We start from the raw sequence: 17581 nt of genomic DNA, 5'->3' as shown, positions 1-17581 counted from the left end.
CAGCCAATAAGGAAAGCAGTATGGAGATTTTTTTGGAAAATTGGGAATGGAACCACCATTTGACCCAGCTATCCCTCTCCTCAGTCTATACCCAAAGGACTTAAAAACAGCATACTACAGGGACATAGCCACATCAATGTTTATAGCAGCACAATTCACAATAGCTAAACTGTGAAGCCAACCTAGATGCCCTTCAATAGATAAATGGATAAAAAAAAGTGGCATATATACACAATGGAATGTTACTCAGCAATAAAAGAGAATAAAATCATGGCATTTTCAAGTAAATGGATGGAGTTAGAGAAGGTAATGCTAAGTGAAGTTAGCCAGTCCCCAAAAACCAAATGCCGAATGTTTTCTCTGATATAAGGAGGCTGATTCATAGTGCGGTAGGGAGGGGGAGCATTGGAGGAATAGACGAACTCTAGATAGGGCAGAGGGGTGGGAAGGGAAGGGAGGGGGATGGAGTTAGAAATGATGTTGGAATGTGATGGACATCATTATCCAAAGTTCATGTATGAAGAAAGAAATTGGTGTGAATATACTTTGTATACAACCAGAAATATGAAAAAGTGTGCTCTATATGTGTAATATGAATTGTAAAGCATTCCACTATCATATATAAATCAAAAAGAAAAAAAAAAACCCTATGCATTGTAACTATTGTCCATTGTTTTCCTCCTTAATTGTTCCATTATGCTAATAAGAACTTGGTGTCATGAAGACCTGGGTTTAAACTTTAGGCCTGATATTTACAATAAACAAATGTGATATTCAAAATATTTAATAATCAGGAGCTCATGGTCACTAAGTGGTCTGTCCTCAACTTCTACTGCCAGTCAGGAGTTAGCCTTTTAGTTTCTGGATCATGAAGAGGTCTCTGGATTTCAGAGAAGCTGGAGAATTGGTACTTGAGGTGCTCAGGCAATGACTATTTACTCATCTGTATGAAAGTATTTCAACAAGTTATGGTGCTGTTGTATATCTACTGCATATTAGCTCTGTATCTGAATTTATTTTTTCCCACTTATACAGTGAGTAGAAAAATACAGACTCATGTAGGCCCTGTCTGCCTGTAGAATTTTTGTTAGATTCAAATAAAATGTTTATGCAATAATAATAGCTAATGCCAGGCATCATTTAATTGTTGTACTCTTGAGATCATATAATTCTCACAAAAATATTGTATTATTATTACTGTTATTCATATTATAACAACCCTATGAACCATATGTATATAATGCACATTTTATAAGAGGAAGTGAATTTAAGATCAAATAATTTGGGGCTATGGTTGTGGCTCAGGGGTGGAACTCCTTCCTTGTATGTGTGAGACACTGGGTTCCATCCTCAGCACCACATAAAAAATAAGCAAATAAAGATATTGTGTCTATTCATAACTAAAAATATTTTAAAAAATTAAACAATTTGTCTAAAATCATATAACTAGTTCATTCTAGGTAGAGGATTCAAACACTGATTTGTTCTTAAAATATAATGTTAAAAATATGTAACAATGAAAACTAGGTTACATTAATTATAACAGCATGTATAGAATTTGTTCATCTATAGCTCAAACCATAAATAGTTTTGATCCTTTTTTCACATGGCTACTAGTACTGTTATACTCTATTCCCCTGATCAAAATTTGGCAAAAGGAAACGAGAAAAACTGGGAGGTAAAAAGCACAATTAAAACTATTTTAAGTTGGGAAAATGTGCTCCGGTTTTTAGTTTAGTTTGGAGCTCAGTGTTATATTGGCAAGAAATTCTGTCTCTCAAAGTGAGGTTTTCAATTTCTTTATTAATAAACACACCATTAGACATTGTATTGCCCAAGTGGCAGATCTGGTAAAAATGTTCAAACATCATACGGAAAGAAGAAATTCTAGAAGCCTTCCCTTTAAGGTCAGTAACAAACAATGATACTTGCAATGATCCCTTTTGTTTGACAAGGGACACAATGTCCTGGCCAATGAAATATGAGAAAAGAAATAGGGATATGACTCTAAGGGAAGAGACAGAACTGTCAGTATGTACAGGGGATTTAATTACTTTGTAGAAAGTACAAGAGAATCAACAAACTATTAAAGTTAAAAAGAGTTGGCATAGTTGCTGAATGCAAATCAAGGGATTAAAAATCAATAGAGATTTTTTTTTTTTACATCAGTAGCCAATTAAAGAAGCAATAGACCACAGTATTAGGTTTATGATAGCAAAAACAAAATCTATACAATTTTTGGGAACTTTTCTAAAAATTAAAAAACTTTCGTGGGGAACATTTTGAAATGTTGTTGAAGGACATAAAAGGGTGTCCCTGAGTTCAATTCATGGTTACCCCCTCCCTCCCAAAAGAAGACCTGATTAGGTAGGTAGAGAGGGAGAGAGAGATTCCAGCTCGTGAAAGGAAGATTTAACATTAAAAAGACATAAATTCTTCCTAAATTAGAAAAAAAATTTAGCCAGGTGCAATGGTGCAAGCCTGTAATCCTAGCGACTCAGGAGACTGAGGCAGGAGATTCCAAGTTCCAGGCCAGCCTCAGCAATTTAGAGAGACCTGTCTCAAAATAAAAATAAAAAAGGGCTGGAGGTGTGTCTCAGTGTTTTGAGTCTCTCTAGGTTCAATCTCCAGTACAACATCATCATCAACAACATTAAAAGTAATTAAAATAAAAAGTCCAGACTGAATTGAGGAGAGTACATTTGGCTGGATTCTCTGAAACACTGGCCAACAGGTGTGTGGATTTCTTGGGGACAAAAGCCAAGATGGATATTCAAGAGTGGTATTAGAGAACTTTAAAACTGGCTCTGGATTTGGCAGTTGATCAAAAGCAGAGAATACAGAGAGCATCTTGCAAGGCTGGTGTCTGAGCAGGAGTTAAAATGGACAACAAGAGTTGAAGCCTTATTCAGGATCATTTAAGAGTGGAAATTTATCTTCCTAGGTGCTGGCTCAGGAACCTAGAAGTTCTGAAAATATATCAACTCTGATGGAAGATTCTGGATGTGATTTATCAAATGAGCAGAGAACTGAACTTTTGAGCTGTCTCAGTATTTTGTGGAGAGCTGTGCAGCCCCACTTTTCCTGCTACTACCTCTTGTGAAAATACCCAATGTTACCCCAGAAACTCCTTTGTATTCATACAGGCAGTTCTTGCAGCGTCTGCTTGAATGGAAGAACTTGGCAGAATCCGGTGGTGTGAAAACAGACTAACCCACTTGGAAAAAAAAGACTCTTCCACAGTCTCTGATTCTACTTGTCAGTTGCTGGATGACTTGACCACTTGTTATTGTAATCCCAAACTTCATTTTTCAAGCTTTTGTATAGAAGCTATTGGTACTTTGCCTAAATGGATCAGTAATTATAACTTATCTAATGATAGTTTTAAAAAGTGTTCCAAGAAGTTGGAAGAATTTGAGAAAGTACTACTACAGGTTTTTTGAGGGAATAACCAAATAAACCAGTTTCAGGTGAAGTATTATGTCTCTCAGAGTCTGATAACCCTAGAAAATTGCAGCTTGTTGAGAAAATCTATTATATCTCTACTTTTAGCAGAAGTAAACAGCTTTGCTGATGATCTGGGGTCCATTAATGACATGCAAGACAATTCCAATGTGACATGCTATGGAAATATTTTTCCTTGTTCTGGGTTGTAGGGCAGCTTCTTCAAAAGGAAACCAAAGAGCACCCTGCTAGTCAAGGCATAATGACCAAGAGTTAAGAGATTTCTTTAGAAACATGATGGAACTATCTTCCAACTCTCTGATGCATTTCCTCTGTTTGCTTTTTATTTGTGGAGACTGGGTATTCTCTTGAACGCAGCAGAGATAGAAACTGTTGAAAATAACTCACTTCCTTAACTATTTACAGGTATCAGAATATCTTGTGCTTAAACATTTTCAAGAATATTTTAAATGAGTGCTTTTATATTAATCTCTAAAAATTAATTCAACTTAAAGGTTAGTCTTAAATTGTATAAAAAGATTATGAGTCATGTTTATATATTAAAATTAGTCTGTTTCAGTTGAGGATGCTCTCCTCCTTCCCATGTGATTTTATCTTATGTCATTCAATGTAGTCTAGCTCTATTATTCTCTAAAATGGACCATTCATTGTCTATCTCATAACAGATATTTAAATTGTGAAAGATTTTCATATAATAGATGCTAAAAGGTAATGAAGGAGATCACAGTTTTGTGACTTTATCAATACAATGTGTTTAAAATAATTGGCTATAAATGCAATTTTTAAAACATATTTCTTATGCAACTGCACTTACATCATTGGGTGTCATCTTAGAGGGATTTAACGTTTGGAAACCTTGTGGCCTTTAATTTTATATAACAACATATTTATCAAGTATTTTTGAAAGTATTAATTAGTTCTCTAAAATGTTCAGTGCTTGTTCTCAACAAATACTTGTTTTGATTTTTGATTGAATATATTCCAAAATTCCTATGATTGTTTAAATGTAATTAAGTTAAATATAATTAAGTCATTAGGGATACTTCTATAAATTTTAGCATTTATCCAAGATATACTTTATACTTATTAAAAGTGTTGGTTGAATTTTCAAAAAAAAAGTGCAAAGGAAGTGAATTGGACACACATAAGTCCACAAATATCTAAAAGAATTCTTTACTAAAAAGAAGAACAAAAGGGGTAAACATCTTACCAGATACTAAAATATATTACTAAGAATAGTAAATCAGTATGATACAGATACTAAAAATGCCAAATAGTTATTACAATAAAATCTAAAATAGGATAAAATCTTAAAGAAATCCATGTGTTTATAGGAACTTAGCCAATTCCTGGAAGATGACTGAAGAAGTGATAAATTATTTAATAAACATTATTGTGAAAATTGGCAAAATATTTGGAGGGAAAAAAACAGGTCTCAAACTCACACCACCTACAAAAACAACTTCCCATTTGATTGAAGATCTAGAAATAAAAATGAAATGATAAAACAATTATAAAAGTATTGGAGAATATCTTTTCAACAACAAGGTTAGAAAAGATTTCTTAAATAAGGTGATAAAAAACACAGAACATAAAGACAAAAATACGTGGAATTTATGACATTAGAATTAAACATTTCTGTCTTGTGTGGGACATTATAAATAGCCTGGGAAAAATATTTGGGATGTGAACAACCAATAAAAATTTAACATATAAGGAAATCCTACAAACCAATAATCAGAAAAACTCAGGGAATTCAATAGAAGAATTAGCAAAGAATATGAAGAGACAATTCAAAGAGAAAAATCAAAAAGCATGTGAAGGGAAACAATTTGGATAACTGCAGATAAAAACTTTGCATATGGGAATGGTAATGGGTAAAAAGTTGTATCATGTCAAGTACCATCAAGGCCTTGGAGACCTGGAACCCTTCCTCGCTGCGGGATGGAGTACATGCTGGTGAAGCCATTCTGGAGGCCTCTTGAAGATTTTTAGGGAAGCTGCATATCTACAAACCCATTGATTCAGCACTTCTGTGGCTGGCTATATCTCCAGAAGAAATCTTGCACAGAGAAACAAGGAGTTATGGATGAGAGTGATCTTTTTAGTTTTGTTTGTGAAGAAGTTTTTGAACTTATTGAACAAAGTCTTCTTTTACTCTTGGAGTATCTAATTGAATCAGATTGGTGTTCTGTGATACATGTGTTGAGGAGAGTAATTTTTATGAGATTAAGTTTTAAATTTAAGGACATGACCAGTTAGGTTTTCAATGAGTACAAACGCCTTCCGGCATCATTATCAAACAAGAGCAGCTTGCAGTTGACTAGAAGGGCTTTATTTATTTATTTATTTATTTATTTTAGAAGTAATTTTTCTTCTTCATTTCTTCTTCTTGGTACTGGGTATTAAACCCAGGGGTTTAGCCACTGCCATATTATCAATCTTTTAATTTTGAGACAGAGTCTGGCTAAGTTGGTTAGGGTGTTGCTAATTTACTGAGTCTGGCTTTGAACTTGTGATCCTCTTGCCTCAGCCTCCTGTCGCTGGGGTTACATAGCACAGTAGAACAACTGTGTTTGATAACAATTAACTGTGTTTCTCAAAGTAGCTAGCAGAGAGGAATAACAAACGCTTGTGGCAATGTATATGCCAATTACCCTGACCTGACCATTACGCATACTATACATCAAATGCCATACTATGCCCCATAATATGTATAATTATTGTTAGTTGAAAATTCAAATTAAAAAATTAAAAAATAAAGCAGCTTATTGATATTATATGATCCACTTGGTATGAAATATGCTACTTATAATAATAGTGTTCCAGAGTTGTGCTGCATTTAAACCATATCACATGTAATTTGTCATAATTTGAGAGCTACTGGTTGCATATACCAACTCTCTGATTATATGAAAATCTCATTTGGTTGACAGAGAGGGAAAGGACATGCCCTTTGGAGAGGTGTGTCGCAGTCCGGCTACAGCAAAATAACCGGGGGGTGACGAATAACTTGTGTACGTTGATCCAGCAGGAGTGGGAGCCGTTTATTGCAGGACAGGAGCAGTATTTATACATTCCACACAGCTTATCTAATTAGCATAAACTAGATACATCAGTCAACCACTCCCTCTGGCATTTTGCCAGGCACCATCCAGACTTGTTTACGAATGTAGGACCTCAAGACCCAGGCCCAGCATTAGGTGACCAAACCCCTAGGCCTCAAAGCTGCAAGACACTTCCTCACCCAACCCCCATGTCAAAACCCCTCCAGCAGCATGTAGCACCTCAGGTGTTGCACAATGTTACCACAAGATGCTCCATGTAGATAACCCTAACGGGCCCCCTACCACAAGATGTTCCTTTTAGACAGTCCTGCCGGTTAAACTTGAGAACTAGGTTTAAAAACAGGAACTGAAAGGACAGAATGCAATTTTATGGTTTTTCCGAGAACAAAAAGTTGAAAAACAAGTTTACCCCCCTAGGTGACTCAACTGCTAAATTCAGAGAGACCAATAGGAAGGCTGTTGCTGTGCTAAGCTAAGACCTAACCCACCTGTTCCCTATAAAAGATCTATACCCCAAAGCCCGGTGTGCCAGTTCACCGAAGCTCCGGCTGAGGTTTTGCTGTGCACCCGCAGGCGCTTGTGTGAGAATAAACGCCTCCTGCTTTTTGCAGCCAGTGTCTCGTGTGGTTCATTCAGGGTTTGGGATCTGTGGATATTTCATTGTGGAGGTCCCACCGAGATCCAAGATCCCGGTTCCGGTTCCGATCCCGGTCCCTATCCGGAGGACACCCGACATCACTGGGAGGTAAGCTGGCCAGCTCAAACTGACTGTCTTGTTGTCCTGTTGGTTATCTGTTCTTTGTTCCGCGCAGCGTCTGTAAGACTATATGATCCTAGGCATAGTCATTTAGTATTCTGAGTATTCTGAGGCAGTTCTGTCATTTAGTATTCTGAGGCAGCTTGAGAAGGAGTTGACGAACTCGGACTTCTCCCCTGCCACCCTGGGAGACGTCCCAGGGATCAGAAGTGTCCATTTCTTTGGGGCCCCCGGTGTTTCCGAGGGTTACACCATTTTTGTAGGCGACAAAGAAGTACAAACTTCTCCCAGGCCATCTGATTTGTTCGGTTTCCACCGAAGCCGCGCAGCGATCTCACTGTTTGGTTTCGTTTTTGTGTCATTGTGTCTGTCTCTCTATTTCCTCTCTGAGAGTAACATGGGACAATCACTAACAACCCCTTTGAGCCTAACTCTAGATCATTGGCAAGACGTTCAAGATCGGGCAGACAACCTGTCCGTGGCAGTCAAAAAGAAAAAATGGAAAACTCTCTGTACTTCAGAATGGCCAACATTCAACACCAGCTGGCCAGCAGAAGGGACTTTTAATACTGATCTTATTTTCCAGGTGAAAACCCGAATCTTCACCCATGGTCCTCATGGACACCCTGACCAGATACCCTACATTGTTACCTGGGAGGACTTAGCCTCCAACCCCCCCCCCTTGGGTTGCTCCTTTCTCTCCACCCAAACCCCCTCTCCGTCGTCCCCTTGAACCCTCTGCTCCCCTCATTCCACTTCCCCCTCCCCAAACCTCTCATCTTTACCCTGTTCTTAACAAATCTGAGACCTCAGTTAAAACAGGGACAACACCAAAGAAGGTTCTACCACCGGAGGACTCAACTCTAATTGACTTGCTGACTGATGAGCCTCCTCCCTATCATCCCCAGCCCTTACAAGCCCCTGAACCTGATCAAGCATCCTCCGAGGATGAGAACCAAGAAGGCCCAGTCGCCAATGCTCCCCCGGATCCATCTCCCATGGTGGGACGGCTCCGGGGACGCCGGGATCACACCGCCTCAGGAGACACCTCCAGAGTTCTCCCCCTGCGACAGACGGGAGGCCCCAATGGCCAATATCAGTATTGGCCTTTTTCTGCCTCTGACCTCTATAACTGGAAAACCCATAACCCTTCCTTTTCTAAAGACCCTATAGCTCTAACCTCTTTGATTGAGTCTATCCTAGTAACTCATCAGCCAACATGGGATGACTGCCAGCAGCTCCTGCAAATTCTCCTCACTTCAGAGGAGAAACAAAAAGTTCTTTTGGAAGCTCGCAAAAATGTGCCAGGGGACGATGGGCGTCCCACCCAACTCCCAAATTTGATTAATGAAGCTTTTCCTTTAACCCGGCCAAACTGGGACCATGCGACTGAAGCAGGTAGGGACCACCTACGTCTCTATCGCCAGTTACTCATAGCGGGTCTCCATGCAGCAGGGCGACGACCCACTAATTTGGCTCAGGTAAGACAGACTACCCAAGGGGCAGCAGAAACCCCGACAGCATTTCTAGAAAGATTAAAAGAGGCATATCGGAGGTTTACTCCTTTTGATCCTGATAGCGAGGACCAAAAAGGAAATGTATCTATGGCTTTCATTTGGCAGTCCGCTCCAGATATCAGGTCTAAATTGCAGAGACTAGATAACTTGCAAGATTTTTCTCTGGCAGACTTACTGAAGGAAGCCGAAAAGATATATAACAAAAGAGAAACTCCAGAAGAACGAGAGGACAGGATCAGAAAGATGCAGGAAGAACGAGAACTTAAGCTTAGAGAGGAATCAGACAAAAAAGAAAGGGAAAGAGAACAAAGGCGTAACAGGGAACTAAGTAAAATATTGGCCACCGTAGTTCAGGCAGGACATCAGGGAAACAAAGTAAACAGGGACAGGGAGCAAAGCAGACCCCGTGTAGACCGAGATCAATGTGCCTACTGCAAGGAAAAAGGACACTGGGTAAAAGACTGCCCAAAGAGACCCCCCAACCCCAGGAGAGATACCAACCGGGCTCCCCGACTGCTAACATTAGATGAGGATTAGAGGAGTCAGGGCCAGGAGCTCCCCCCTGAGCCCCGGGTAACTCTACAAGTAGGGGAGCAACCTGTGACCTTCCTAGTGGATACCGGAGCCCAACACTCAGTGCTGACACAGACACCAGGACCCATGAGCCACAAAACGACGTGGGTCCAAGGTGCCACTGGGAGTAAACCCTACCGATGGACCACCAAGAGAGAAGTACACCTTGCCACAGGTAAGGTTTCTCATTCGTTCCTACACGTGCCTGACTGTCCGTATCCACTGTTGGGAAGAGACTTATTGGCTAAATTGAGAGCCCAAATTTATTTTAAAGATGGGGGCGTCTCCATCACGGGGCCAAACCAGACTCCATTACATATATTGACTTTCAAATTGGAAGACGAATATAAACTTTTTGACAAGCCCTCGGTACCTATGAAAGACATGGACTATTGGCTTAGTTCCTACCCGGAGGCCTGGGCTGAAACCGGAGGAATGGGATTGGCAAAACAACGGCCCCCAATAGTCATTCATCTAAAGGCCGCTGCTACTCCCATTAATATCAAACAATATCCTATGTCAAGAGAGGCCTATCAGGGCATCAAGCCGCACATCAAACGCCTCCTAGACCAAGGCATCCTAACACCTTGCCAATCGCCCTGGAACACCCCACTACTACCAGTTAAAAAGCCGGGGACTAATGATTACAGACCAGTCCAAGACTTAAGGGAAGTTAACAAGAGGGTATGCGATATCCACCCCACAGTGCCAAATCCTTACAATCTCCTTAGCACTTTGCCTCCTACTCATACTTGGTATACTGTTCTGGATCTGAAAGATGCTTTTTTCTGCCTAAGACTGTCTCCCCAAAGTCAGGCTCTCTTCGCATTTGAATGGAAAGATCCCAAAGGGGGAATCTCTGGACAGCTGACCTGGACGAGACTGCCACAAGGATTTAAAAACAGCCCAACACTCTTCGATGAGGCTTTGCATCAGGATTTGGCAGACTTCCATGTAAGGCACCCTTCCCTAATCATGCTCCAATATGTAGATGACATCTTGCTGGCTGCGACCTCCGAGGAAGATTGCCAGGCAGGTACGGAGAAATTATTGCAAACTTTGGGGCTACTAGGGTATAGGGCGTCAGCAAAGAAGGCCCAAATCTGTCAGACAAAAGTTACCTATCTGGGCTATGAACTCCATGATGGTCAACGATGGTTGACAACTGCCAGAAAAGAGACTATCTCAAGTATACCAACCCCCCAGAGTCCCAAGCAACTGCGGGAATTCCTGGGGACCGCAGGTTTCTGTAGACTCTGGATTCCTGGGTTTGCTGAGATAGCAGCCCCCTTGTATCTACTAACTAAGCAAGGTAACTCCTTTGCTTGGACTAAGGAACATCAATTGGCATTTGATAACATCAAATTGGCTCTTCTGTCAGCCCCTGCTTTGGGCTTACCGGACATTACCAAGCCCTTTGATCTGTTTATAGATGAAAAACGGGGATATGCAAAAGGGGTTTTAACCCAAAAACTAGGGCCCTGGAGGCGACCTATAGCCTACCTGTCAAAGAAATTAGATCCAGTGGCAGCAGGATGGCCACCATGCCTCCGGATGATTGCAGCTGTGGCTCTGCTGATTAAGGATGCCACTAAACTGACTTTGGGACAGCCATTAACCCTGTTAACCCCTCATGCCATCGAAACTGTGATTCGCCAGCCGCCTGATCGCTGGATGTCAAATGCCCGACTCACCCATTACCAGTCTTTGTTATTGGACACCGACCGAATTCAGTTTGGTCCCATGGTGACGCTGAATCCAGCGACCCTCCTGCCGCTCCCAGGAAAAGCCGATCCTCACAACTGTCAGCAGATTCTTGCAGAGACACAGGGAACCCGGCCGGACCTCACCGACCAACCGATGAAGGATGTGGAGCTGGTCTGGTACACAGATGGAAGCAGTTATCTGCTCAATGGAGAACGACGAGCAGGAGCAGCCGTCACCACCGAATCTGAGGTAATATGGGCGAGTGCACTTCCGGGCGGAACATCAGCTCAGCGGGCAGAACTGATAGCGCTGACTCAAGCGTTAAAGTTGGCAGAGGGGAAGAAACTAAACGTGTACACTGACAGTAGATATGCCTTTGCTACTGCTCACATACACGGAGAAATTTACAGACGCCGGGGTCTACTAACCTCAGAAGGAAAAGAGATCAAAAATAAGGCTGAAATATTAGCCTTACTTAAAGCTTTATTCTTGCCTAAAAAGTTAAGTATCATGCATTGCCCCGGTCATCAAAAAGGTAATACTCCAGAGGCCAAAGGGAACAGATTAGCAGATGAAACGGCCAAGAAAGCAGCCCTAGGGCCACAGCTTTTGATAGTGACTCTATTGCCCCAACGAGCAGACCCACCACATGATGACCATAAAGAACACTGGGTCTATGAAGATAAAGATTTAGATGCCATACAAAAACTGGGGGCCACTTATGACCCCGGGAAAAATGTCTGGAAATATCAAGGAAAAACTATCATGCCCCTCAAAAATTCAAAACAATTAGTAAAGTCCCTTCACAGACTGACACACCTTGGGGCTAAAAAGATGAAGGAGCTCTTAGAGCGTGGGGAAGGTACTTTATATCTTCCAAACAGGGATCAACTTCTGCGCCAAGAAGCAGAAAACTGTCAAGCATGTGCCCAGGTAAATGCTGGTAAGATCAAAATTGGAACAGGGATCCGGGTGAAAGGCCATAAGCCCGGAACCCATTGGGAAATAGACTTCACTGAAATTAAACCTGGTATGTATGGCTACAAATATCTTCTGGTTTTTGTTGACACTTTCTCTGGATGGACCGAGGCATTCCCAACTCGGCATGAGACTGCTAAGGTGGTTGCAAAGAAATTACTGGAAGAAATCTTTCCCAGGTATGGAGTACCCAGGACCATTGGGTCAGATAACGGGCTTGCCTTTGTCTCCCAGGTAAGTCAAATGGTGGCCAATACATTGGGGATTAATTGGAAATTACATTGTGCTTATAGACCCCAAAGTTCAGGACAGGTAGAAAGGATGAATAGAACCATCAAGGAGACTTTAACTAAATTAACGCTTGAAACTGGCACTAGAGACTGGGTACAACTCCTACCTTTAGCTTTATACCGGGCCCGAAACACCCCAGGCCCACAGGGGCTAACCCCATTTGAGATTTTGTACGGTGCACCACCACCTGCTGTTAACTTTTATGAAACTGAAACTTATGCCTCCCTCACCCCATCTATGCAGACTCATTTGCGTGCCTTGCAGTTGGTCCAGAACGAGGTTTGGAAGCCTCTAGCCGCAGCATACAAGGAGGAACTCAAAACCCCCTCGCTGCCACATCCCTTCAAAGTCAGAGACACCGTCTGGGTACGCAGACACCAGAGCAAGAACCTTGAACCGCGGTGGAAAGGACCTTACACCATCCTGCTGACCACTCCCACTGCAATCAAAGTGGACGGCATCACCGCTTGGATCCACGCTTCCCACGTGAAAGCTGCACATCCGCAGGAGCCCACAGACGCCTCTCTGGATCCAGAATGGAAACTGCAACGCACCCAAAACCCGCTAAAGATAAGACTTACATGTTGTTAATCACTCTTGCTCTCTACGCTACTCCCCTCGTCCTAGGTAGTAATCCCCATACCCCCATGAAGTTGACTTGGCAGGTGTATTCCGAAACCGGAAAAATAATTTGGTCTATTACAGCAGCCCACATCCCTGGCACATGGTGGCCTATTTTGACCCCAGACTTTTGTCAACTAGCCGCTGAATCAGACTCTTGGGATATTCCCGGCAACTCACATGACCTCAGTACTTATTGTTCTACCCCCATAACGAGATGCAGACTGGGTCAACATGACTTTTACGTTTGTCCCAAAGAAGGGAGAAACCGAACCCAAGCACGTAGATGTGGAAATTATGAAACATACTTTTGCTCCTCCTGGGGCTGTGAAACTACAGGGGACGCTCACTGGAAACCTTCTTCTGATAAGGAATTCATAACAATACTCAAAAACTTCACTCCCCATGGCACGCGCCCCTCTGATTGCTATCCCCCCCCTACACGAACTCTAACATTCCCCTGGCAAAATGCCAGGTGTTATTTTGACTTCTTTACAGACTCTAACATTTCCCCCTTTTGTTTAATGTAAATAACGACCATAGTGGTACTGCGGCATTTGGTGGCCCATACGGGAACGAACCCGCGACCTTGGCGTTATCAGCCAAGGTCACGTTGGAGTTCGTAAACAAGTCTGGATGGTGCCTGGCAAAATGCCAGAGGGAGTGGTTTGAGAAGTAACAAAAGCGAGCCATTAAGTGTGGAGATTCCTGATTGGTTGACTGATGTATCTAGTTTATGCTAATTAGATAAGCTGTGTGGAATGTATAAATACTGCTCCTGTCCTGCAATAAACGGCTCCCACTCCTGCTGGATCAACGTACACAAGTTATTCGTCACCCCCCGGTTATTTTGCTGCAGCCGGACTGCGACAGAGGTGAAACAATTTTTAGGATGACTGTGCCTTAGAAAAGTACCTACTGAGATGAGAATTAAAAAAAAAAAAAGAATGTGGAGAAATAGACTCTTCAATATGGGACAGCAAAGCCATATGGCCGAAGAGCTTGTGGGAAAGGAGATAAGGTAGCCATATTCTGAACCTGTCAGTTGTTCAATTGTGTGTGTGTGTGTGTGTGTGTGGGTGCTTTTTCTTTTTCTTTTTTTTGGGGGGGCACAGAATTTACTGGAGATTGAACTCAGGGGCCCTTGACCACTGAGCCACTTTCCCAGCCCTATTTTGTATTTTATTTAGAGACAGGATCTCACTGAGTTGCTTATCACCTCACTTTTGTTGAGACTGGCTTTGAACTTGAGATCTTCCTACCTCAGCCTCCGGAGCCACTGGAATTATAGGCGTATGCCACTGTTCCTGGCATGCTTTTTCATTTATTGGTTCAACTCTTAGTTGGTTAGAGTAATACTTAGAATAATTAGTTTATAGAAGTGGTGCACTGTTTGAATCTGAGCAGATTTTTTTGCCCTCGGATATGAATGATAACTTAAATGAACACAGAATCTCTTGATCACAGTCTTTGAGCTTGTAAACATTTAGTATTGTTCAGGAGACCTCTGTTACTGAACATTTTTCTCTTTGTATATTATCTGTTCTTTCCTGCCCCTCTTCCCTTTCCTAATTTAGATAAACATAGTTCACCCTGCCCATGACCTTTAAATTCAGCAGTGTCATCACTAAAAGCCTAGATTTGTTTCTTTCTACATGAATTTAGCTTGACCTCAAACTTGATACTCTCCATGAATTTAGCTTGATTGAAGAAACAAGACTAAAAGGAAAAATTTCTATAATTTCTGGCGATTATTGCTTTATATGCTCTTTCTGTATAGAGTTGCTGCTATAAATTATTACTTCTTCATGTCCTATACTTTGCATTTTTTCCAACAAAGAAGTCAATTTTCTATAATACTCTTGTAAAATATGATGCTCCTATGATAATAAAGATTTTTGATACAAAATAATCTTGACATAGATTCAATGTATTTTCAATTCTTGCTTAGAATACAGATAAAGGATTCTGTAATTCTTTTTTCTACTTTCACTTAGTCTGTATAAAGTGGAATTTTTGTCGGGTTGGTCCGTATCCCTGGCTAAAACTATTAAATTTTTCCATAAATTGAGTGACTTTTCTCTTTTTTTGTGAATTTCCACACTAGGGATGCAGAGGTTGGTGTCTGTCTAGCATTTGAAGCTATGGACTTTATAGATTGTGTGGGTTATCATTTGAATCTTTCAGATCCAAACTACAAAAGAATAAAACATATGTGTTTGCTTTTGCCAGTTCAAGGGTCAGTGGGCTCAGGGAAGTAGTATGGCTCTTTCTTTCTTTCTTTCAGATCTCAGTTCAAATGCCTCCTTTTTTGAGATGCATTCTTGGACCTTTATATCTAAACTGACCTACTCTGATTTTTCTCTATTTCAAGGGTTGGCAAACTGTGGCCCGCAGGCTAAATCTGGCCCATTGCTTTTTTTTTTTTGTAAATAAAATTTTACTGGAACCAAGCCACAGCCACTGATTTATGTATTGCCTATCATTGCTTTTGTCCTTTAACAGCAGAGTTAACTAGTTGCAACAGAGACTACATGGTCTGCAAAGATTAAAATATTTGCTGTGCCCCTTTTCGGAAAAAAACTTGTTGATGGCTGCTCAGTCTCATAATCCTCTTTTTTTCCTTTTATGCCATGTATAGTTGTCTTGTGTATTTTTTGGGCTGTTTCTCTTTATATCCTTACAAAAATATAAAGTCCATGAGGTCAGATACTGAGTCTGTGTTGTTCATCATTGTATCACTCATAATTAGCATGGTATTGGGATATTATAGACATTTAATAATGTTTGCTGAATTAATTAATTATATTTAAAAATGTCATGACGTTATTCAATTCCCTGGGTGGGGTGAGTTAAATGTATTGTGATTCTGTTAATATTTAATTTATTTATTTAATTGTGGAGACTGCAGGCTCCTTGTCAGACAGCAGATCTATAGAACTTACTCTTCTTGTATAACTGAACTTTATACTCATTGAACAGCCACTCCCTACTTTCCTTTCCTCTCAGCTCCTGGGACCACAGTTTCATTCTATTTCTATGAGTTTGATTATTTTAGATAATTCATGCAGGGGAATCAAGAGGCATTTGTTCTATGACTGGCTTCTTTTGCCTTAGCTAACATATTAACTTGGAAGAAAGTGACAAGAGTATTTAGAGTGTGAGCCAAAGAAGATTTAGACAGGAAAATTGAGATGGAGTCACCTAAGAAATATGAAGAAAGTGGTTTAGTGGTGTCCAAAAGTCAAGGGCAGAGAGTGAATAGTTTTGTTAAATGCTAAAGAGAGGTCCCTGATTAGGCTTTTGCCTTATGGGAAAAAACAAGGGACAAGGAGACTTTGCAGCAACTAGTTATCCGTCTTCTATTAGACCTTTTCTATACGGTAGATGGACTGTATAAATGTGCAAACTGAAATAATCAGACTTTGCTCCCACTGTAAAAGAAAGTAGTTTAGAAAATTTAGCCCTTGAAGAAAGATGCTGAGTACAAGCAGTGTATGAAGGGAGGTAGGTGGGTACCATTTCTGAACATGTTGCGAAGGGAAGAAATACCCTAATAGTTCAAGGTTGTATCATTATTTACATCTTTAAGACAAAAAATAATAAATCCAATTGGGCAGCAAAGTCACTGCCGCTCCATGCTTGATTCCAGCTAGTGTTAGGAAGGATGATGATGTGCAAGAGTACAATGCAGAGAGAGGAGAACACGCCTACTTTAAAATTCTTTATAATTTAAAGAATAATTTATTAGACCAATATTTTGTTTTGGTTTAATCAGTGTGGTGAAAAAGCATATAATTTATAGGTAAAAGGAAACATCTGAACAAATACTATCTTAATAAGACATGTATCACTGATTTAATACTTGGCAATTTTCAAAATACATCCGTAATCTATGTGTTATCTCCTTTAATCTATCCAAAGCACTGCGAGGTGGGTTTTATTATGCTTATTTGATTTATAGATCAGTACAGTGAGGCTCAGATTGGTGAACAATTTTTCCAGAACACATGTAACTAGAAAGTATTGAAACTGAGTTTTGACTCCAAGGTCCAGAGAGTGCATTCCACTGTGTTCATCGTATGATGATTTCTCACCATAAGTAATTAGTCTGGATGTCTCCACTGTGAGGTAGACAAGGCTTTCATTTTCCATTAGGACTCTCCAAATGTCTGAGTCTTGTTCAAATTATTATTTAAAACTTCTATTTGTGGTTTGTGGTTGTTGGTTCAAGGCAACATATCCTCCTCAAGTGGAACTTCTCTTCTGTTGAGTTTGCTCAGTTTTCTAATGCCTATAAATCCCCAACTCCTGAACACTGTATTTGGAGGCACCGTTGAATGAATAAAATATATCACGTTCATGTTGGCCTCTAGAGGTCACAAATGCAACAGAATCTTGTTTTCTTCCCCTCCAGGGTGGTTTAGACAGCCCACAAAGTGCTATGGTTTTGATGGGTGTATGGAGTCACTGTAATTCTTATGATTCCAATGATTGCATTAAAAGAATAAGTTTGTTTACAAATAGGTCCAGAACTTCACTTTTTTTTAACCAGCATCTTCTGCATGCTCATCGCCTTGGAAAACAAACAAACAAAAAGCAGT

The 17581-nt window shown here is 40.6% G+C and overlaps 1 protein-coding gene and 1 pseudogene across 1 annotated transcript; both read left to right on the top strand.

Moving 5' to 3' along the window:
- Nucleotides 1–2765: 2765 nt before the first annotated feature.
- On the top strand, nt 2766–3860 carry LOC124083911 (meiosis-specific protein MEI4-like; annotated as a pseudogene).
- A 2998-nt stretch (nt 3861–6858) lies between these two features.
- Nucleotides 6859–13410, top strand: LOC124083988 (uncharacterized). The gene is given in 2 exon segments (XM_058574622.1): nt 6859–7963; nt 7965–13410. Coding segments are annotated over 2 exon segments (5259 nt in total). The 5' UTR covers nt 6859–7687; the 3' UTR covers nt 12948–13410.
- The last annotated feature ends 4171 nt before the right edge of the window (nt 13411–17581 follow it).

Source organism: Marmota monax, unplaced genomic scaffold, assembly GCF_021218885.2.
Source record: "Marmota monax isolate L192 unplaced genomic scaffold, Marmota_monax_Labrador192_F-V1.1 WCK01_AAM20220418_F8-fsc00056, whole genome shotgun sequence".
Taxonomy (NCBI): domain Eukaryota; kingdom Metazoa; phylum Chordata; class Mammalia; order Rodentia; family Sciuridae; genus Marmota; species Marmota monax.
Note: the sequence above shows the minus strand (reverse complement) of the source record. Positions and strands in the feature narration are given on the sequence as shown.